Below are 7635 nucleotides of genomic sequence, written 5' to 3'. Positions count from 1 at the left end.
GAAATGAGCAAAACAGAAATGGGTAAAAGCATTAAATGTTAAAAGAGACACAGTTATAACAATAACTAGTCCCTATTTTTATTAAGCTAGGGAGGGAATACAAAGGACAGCCTAGTGCAGTGGTTCCTAATCAGGATGCTTTTGCAGCCCAGGAACCATCTGGCAAAGTCCGGAGACAGTTTTAGTTGTCACATTTGGGGGTGGTGCTACTGCCATCTAGTGGGTAGAGGCGATGGGTGCTGCTACATACCCTCTGGGCACAAGGTTGCCTACTCACAACAAAGAATTACCCCTCAAATGTCAATTGTGTTGACCTTGGCCTAGTGAAAGAAAAAAAATAAAATGTTACATATTTTATATAATAAGGAAGTGAGCTCATAGAAGCTGGGCAGACCATCTAGTGTTCTAGTTGTCCAACCAATGTCCCTGCTTTTTTCGCCATTGTAATACAGTGGGGCCTTGACTTACGAGTTTAATTCGTTCTGAGACCGAGCTCCTTAAGGAGCTCGTTAACTCAAATTACTCTGTCAACTCAATGCAAAAAATCGGCTGAGAGACAGCTGGTATCTCAAAAAACTCGTTAGTCGGGACACTCGTAAGTCAAGGCCCCTCTGTAGTGGCTGGGGCGCTACATCCAGTGGAGAAACTACATTTCCCAGCTTCACTTGCCGATGGGGGTGGCCAATGACACGAAAGCTGTTGGTGATGATCTTTAAGGGGCCCTTGGGGATAGAGCACCCCTTTGCCTGTTCCTTTGTGTTTGCTGCCTGGAAGGGGCCGTGATGGGCTGGTGGGAGCCATGTGCCTGGGACAGAGGAGTGGAGAGATGGCAGGAATCTGGATCCTTGATGACTGTGGAGTTTCCATACCAGCCCAGAACTGCTTCCTTCCAGACATTTTTATGTGAGAGAAAAGTTTTGCTTGGTTAGCCCTGGCTGGGTAATTTGGTAGTTTGGAGTGTTGTCCGGTACACTGAGAGGTTGCAGTTTCAATTTCCGGTCAGGGCACTTACCTAGGTTGCGGGTTTGATCCCCGGTCGGGGCTCGTACGGGAGGCAATGTTAAAACAATGTTGTTTAGGTTTTCTATTACATGCAGCTGCATCCACATTTGAACTGGGTTTTGAAGGATTTAGACAGAAAAGGGGCCTTACAGGTGAAGGAATTGGAGTGAAAAAGGTGCAGAAATGTGACAGGAATAACATGTGGTTTGATAAGATCCAGAGGAGAAGTGTCACACAATGTCTGCAGGAAGAGCTCTAGGGAAAAAAGTACACACACACACACACACACACACACACACACACACACAAGTGGAGGCCAAATGCTCACCTTTCTTGCCCATTTCATTTTGTTGGTCACACTTAGGTGAACACTGACCTTTCATTTTTCTCACTGAGAAATTGGTCTCTGAGTCAGTATATTTTTTCCCCCTTTTTGTATTTCTCAAGGTCACTGTCACAGTATGATGTATGAAATGTGGGTCTGAGATCACATGGAAGTTGCCGTCCATGAAAATCGTTGACGTATACTGTGCCATCCCCAGTTTTCCCCACAAAGCCCCGGCCGTCCACTCATCTTTACAGGCTGCCCGAGCTTTAGGTCAGGACCAATCGGGAGGAATGTCCTTGCAGAAGGGAGGCATTGGAAGAGAGAATGGTTTGGGGAATGAGCCTGGGGAGGCACATTGAGGAGAGGCGCATAGTCACCAATTCACTTCTATTTTCTGCTGCGGAAAGCCGGTATTTGGAGGAGGGGCAGATTAAACCACTTGAGTGATTCTGATTATTTTGGCATCATGTTCATAAGCACTTTAATGGCCAATCAGATAATACTATTCCTTTATAAATTGAATTAGATATTCCTTTAAAATAATTCTAGAAATAAAAATGTCTTCTGTTGCAGTAGTTATTGAACTTAATGGGATCACAAACCCCTGAGAGAATTTAACCCCAGAACTCCAAACTCTCTCCCCTGCAAATGAACCTATTTTGTGTAATGATTCAGAGAAATGGTCATTTTTAAGAGCTATAAATATTCATTAAAAGGAGAGATTTATCTTTGTTTCAAAAGGTGTCAAAACTGAAGTTTTAACTAAAACTCCAAAATATAATAGATGTGAAATTCCCAAGGCAAGATCACCACTTGCAGATTTTTAAAAAAACTTATTGTGTTGAAAAAGAGGGAGGGAGAGAGGGATGTCAATTTGTTGTTCCACCTATTTACGCATTCATTAGCTGATTCTTGTATGTGCCCTGACTGGGGATCAAACCTGCAACCCTGGCGTATCAGGACGATGCTCCAACCAACTGAGCTACCCAGCCAGGGCTATCTGCAGACTTTTTGAAGGAAGTGGTTCTCCTAGTTCTCAATTCTCTCACCCACTTGGAGGCTATTAAAGGATAGGATTGGGGTTTGTGGGGAGATTTCTTTGGAGAGCATGTTACCTTGCTATGAATGCCCCTTACCTATGCCCAGATGTCCCATCAGCAGGGAGGGGCTTCCGTAGGACGAGGAAACATGCTCCATGTGGTTAAGAGAAGCAAAGAACTGGTGCCCAACTCCAGGCCAAAAAGCTGAAGCGTCTGGGGGAGGCAGAGTAGAGGAGGGCCTCCAATGTGGACGGTGAGCTGATAGAGGGTGATTCCTGCTGTAGAGGACCCCAGAGAAAAATGGGCATGAGTGGAGTGGGTGCCTGTGCCCCAGGGTGAGGGCTGAGGCCAGCCTGGAGATTGAAAGGTATCATGGGAAACAGAAGACTTGCCAGGAGGGGGGCCCGCAATGGTGGGCGGTACCATCCTCTGGGTCCCAGGAGTGAATCTGGCTCTTTATTTATTTGTGTAGCTGGATGTTGCATGATACTTTCTCTGCTGCTCAAATCTGGAGGTGCAAAGGTCCTAAAATACTATGGAAATGGCAGAAAGTAGTCTTACTCCTGCTCCCCTAAGCAGGGCAAAGAGAATTGGAGACACATAGGAGCAGCAGAATGGCAGTTGCGGGGCAGCCTGCAGTTCTGCCCTGGGCATGGCAAGTGGTGTCTGCATTTTCTGTGGGTCAGGTGGATGCTGAGAAGGTGGCAGGCCTGAGCCCTTCTTGGGCAATAAATGGGCCTGGGAGTCCAGGTGAGATGGGGTGGCCGGAGAGATCAGGGAGCATGCAGGTCTCTCAGGTCAGCGTGAAGGTCCCTGTTGTGCTTCCCAAGAACTCCCGCGCAGAAGCAGCACTATTATGTAGAGAGGACGAGAGGGCTGCTCTTGATTCCCACCCGCACATCCTCCTTTACCCGTCCCAACACCCTGGAGAAGTAGGAGGTTGTTTTCCAGTCTCTACCACGTCCTCTCTCACCACCTACCTCTGAGGTGAGAAAGGGGAGGAAGAGAGAGCGGAGAGATGCTCCTTTCCTCTGCCGGTGCTTCCAGCAGCCAGCCCAGCCTGCGATGGGGAGGGGAAGCTGTGCTTCAGATCCAAGGTTGCGTCTTTAACTGGACTTGATGGCGTTTTTAAATATCAAGAAGTGACTAAAGAAGTTGTAGAGTTTGTCCACAGTATCATTAAGGGATCTCTACCCAGCAGGGAAAGGAGATCCGACACGGCCCAGCCAGAGCAGGGTGGATGAAAAATAACACCATTTCCGGTTTGCACCCTATGGAGTTGAATAAATTATTTATATCTGATTAAGGGCTTCATATTCCTATGACTAAAGTCAAATAATTGCATTAGGATTGTGGCATACTGTGCTCATCAATTGTTAGTGTAAGAGTGACCAGATTTTTTTTCTGCAAATTAAATACTTGAAACATTAAATGAGGAGGGAAGAGATACTAGTTGTGTTGCACTTGAAAGGAGTGATTTGTAATGGGCACTCAGACTCACAAACTTAACATTGACTCTTCTCTCCCCCATCACGGCCCCACTCCCAACATGTGATGAGTTGGCGAATTCTACCTCTGTGTGATATCTCAGAACCTCAGCAGGAACACCAGCGGTTTTTCTTTTCCTGATGAATAACACCCTCAATCCTTTGCCTGGCCCTGAGTGCACGCTCTGCTTCCAGCTCATCCTTCTCACCTTCTTTCCTCTCCTCTTTGCATGCTCTTTGCTTTGCCAAACTGAACCCCAGATGTTCTTGGCTCACATGGCTTTAATACCTTTGCTCATATCCCCTGTCTTTGCCTGAAAGTATCCTCTTTCCTCCCACCGGTCTCTAAATGCTCAAAGTAGAGCCACCCTTCAAAGTCCAACTCATGAAACATCCCTGGTTTCCCAGATGAAGAAACATTCTCTTTTTGTTGACCCTTCATAGGAATTTATTAGTGCCTCTCACATCATTTCATTCATTCTGTCAAATCTTGAGGGCTTACTATGCATAAGACACAGTTGTAAGCACTGGAGATGTGGCAATGGACAAAAACTGTGGGATTTATGGAACTGAAATTCTCGTAAAGGGGACAGACCCTAAATACATAATGTTAGGTGGTGATAAAAACAAGGTAAAAAGTAAACCAGTGGTGTTCCAAGGTCTTATGATGAGGTGTTATAGCATGCCACCGTACTCCTTCAGGTCTTACCTAAAGTGTCATGTACTATTTTATCCAAAAATTTTTTTACATGTACTTTCTACTAGAAAATAATAAGTAGGTAGCTTGTTTTTTTAATTTCTTGTAGACCTTGCACTCTCATTTGTACATAGTAGATACTCAAGAAATACTTATTATTTAATAAAAAGAATGATTATAATAACTGAAATTGTTTATGAATTGAGATCCAGAAAAGAAATTTGAAGTTGAGGAGGATAACCTTCTGAATTTGAGAACTGGGTATCCTTTGTACTTGCAGACAACTCACATGAGACCTTTTATGTTAGAGAGGTCAAATGTTGGACAATGTCATGAGCTTAAATACCCAATCTGTCACCACATGTCCCATCTTTGTGGCTATTGGGTAATGATATGGCTCATATGGGGCTTAGGAGGAGCCATCTCATTACATTATACCTACAGTCGTGTTTGCATCTGACCTTCTATAGTTCTCAACGTACAGGTATTTATTTCCCTGGGTCTTTGCCTTATTCCTTCTAAGAAACTTAACTTTCTTGGAAACTTCTCTGGAAAAGATGCAATCCTGTGTAGGGTTTCTGGATCAGCTGCACATAACTGCCCACGAAGTGTCATGGGTTTTCAGATAACTAACTTGGGTGTTTTTGATCAGGATTCTGGATTTCTGGGGGCTGACAGGACAGAGCCTACAGCAACTCACTGACAGATGGTGAATGCATGGGTCTTTGGAGCACATCACTCAGTGTCTCGGTCACATTTTTGGCTGTTGTTCTCCCAAACCTTTGTGGCAGATTAGGAACATGTCTGAGATGCTTTCCTTTATGTTTCTTCCAAATCTCAGAGGCAGGGTGGTCATTGCCCCAGTGCTTGCTTCTTCCATGGGCCTCCCAGGTCGCAGGGGCAAGTTTTTGTTGACTGCAGGTGTGCTCATCTTCATGATGTGTTTTGGACCCCAAACTTTTAATTCTTCAAAACGGAAACTTCTTTTCTTTTCCCCTTTAAGGTTTCCTCTACAATATCATTAGAAATGAGAATTAAAATTATTTATTATTGTTATAAGCAATAGAGTTGAACCCCAAATGAACTTAAATCCAGACTTTAATCTGTAGAATTGTTAAAGCTATAACCAAAGTGTGTGTTTTCATGCACACAATAATTGAATAAATAATTTGCATTAAGTTTCTGAAAGCAATCTGGTTTCTCTGTCCCTGGACTATTGTAAGACAACTATAAAATATTAATATATAGAGTGAATACAGCAATGTGTTCAAGCAGCAGGAACAAAATGAGGCATTGAAATGAGACAAATGTTTATTTTACTTCAGTTATTCTTTTTCAGCTTTGGATTCATGTTGTTTATGGAGTATTTCATATATTTTTATATTTTGATTTTAGAGAAACCTCCCATTGCCTCTCCGTGTCTCTTGTTTCCCCCTCTGTGAAGGCCACAGTGGTGGACACATGGGCACAGAGATGCGAGCCTGGTTTTGAGGTGCAGGTGGAGGAGGCTCCTCTGCATTTCTTTCCACCGGTTCATATTCAGAGTTCCAGTCCAAAAGCATTTCTCAAGAAACAGATGGTATTTTTATTAGTATATAAATTATATTTTTTAGTAAAGCACCAGTTAGTTTGTGGGTTATTGCCCCAGTAAGATGCCAACTCTAAAGAAACCATTTAAAATACAGCAACTGTATAATTAGATTTATTTAATCATGAAAGTTTGTCCATATAAATATTTTTAAATGATTGTTTTCTGGTTGTAGAAAGTAATATATACTCATTCCAGCAAATTTGGAAAATATCTAAGAGCATAAGGAAGAAAATAAAAATAACTTGCAAATCCACCATGTAGGGATACATATTTTAGTTAGATTTACCACAAACTTTTATTTATTTGCTAAGTAGAAAATAGCAATGTCATATTGTTTTGTTTGTGGTTGCAGACAGTTCAAATGTCCAGCTGAAATGTATCCAGATCTTATTTTTGCAACTGTTTATTACAACTGTGTACTTCTGAGTCCACTGAAAATTATTAATGCACCCTGTGCTTGCTAAGTTGATACTGTACTTACACGGTAATTGAAGAAGCCAGGCTGTTTGCTGTTGCGTTAAACAACCCGAGTTGTAAGGAATCTGCTGTCATGGGAATGCTGAAATTAGACAGAAAGCAAAGCACAAATGAACTCTTCCTTACTCTTCACAGAACCATCAAATATATAGTTAGTGCTAGTCATGATAGATAGAGTTAAAGAGCTTACTTCAGAACATTTGTCATCATTTTCTTTGCTGTGAAGATTGCACATCATTAATTCATCTTCATGAAGATGTTTGATGTTAACAAGCTTGAAGTGGCTAAAGTCAATAAAATGAATCGTTTTGATGAAATAACTTCCATTTTGTCCTAAATCTAGAATTAAGTTTATAGGTGCAGCAAGATGTCTGATGTCTACAAGAAGGGAAACTGTGGTCTTTTTATACTGTCTAAAAACAAAGGCAAATTTGCTTTACCATGGAAATCAATCCCACATGTTTTAAGTACTAATATTAATTAGAGTGTTTAACTAAAATATGTATGTAAGGAATGTGGGTAACTATTCTGGAAGACAGCAATGTTTCTGCTTGCAGATTCATTAACTTTGAAAATAATTTTCCTCATTAAAAAGGAGCTTCTAATGAGGTAAGTTTGGGGCCATACTAATTAAGATCCTGAACAAACAGAATGCTTTATTTCTCTGAGCTCAAACAAAAAATATATTGGTGTTTGCATCAATTCCTGAGAGAAGGAAAAAATAATATTCAATACATGCTAGCCACGTTAAATTTTTTTTATCCACACAAAAGAATTAGGCATACTATTTTCAAAATGTCAAGCAAAATTAAGAAAGTGAAAATAGGGGCTGGGTGAAAAGGGGGAAGGGATAAAAAAAAGAATGTGAAAGTAATTCTAAGTCTCATAATACCCAAATAAAATGCCATTAATTAAATTTTTGCAAAATGCTGTTTGGTTATTAAAAAGCTTCGGAGTAAATGTCAGCTGTAGCGTGAAGGGCGTGCATAGGACCATGTGATAGGCATTTTGAC

The 7635-nt window shown here is 41.7% G+C and overlaps 1 protein-coding gene across 1 annotated transcript; it reads right to left on the bottom strand.

Annotated features, from left to right (window-relative positions):
• Positions 1 to 5183: 5183 nt before the first annotated feature.
• NPVF (neuropeptide VF precursor) lies at positions 5184 to 6949 on the bottom strand. Its single transcript, XM_005863009.1, is given in 4 exon segments — positions 5184 to 5362; positions 5365 to 5562; positions 6809 to 6874; positions 6877 to 6949. Coding segments are annotated over 4 exon segments (516 nt in total).
• Positions 6950 to 7635: the final 686 nt, after the last annotated feature.

This window comes from Myotis brandtii, unplaced genomic scaffold, assembly GCF_000412655.1.
Source record: "Myotis brandtii unplaced genomic scaffold, ASM41265v1 scaffold17, whole genome shotgun sequence".
NCBI classification, from domain to species: Eukaryota; Metazoa; Chordata; class Mammalia; order Chiroptera; family Vespertilionidae; genus Myotis; species Myotis brandtii.
This window is presented reverse-complemented; position numbering and strand designations above follow the sequence as displayed.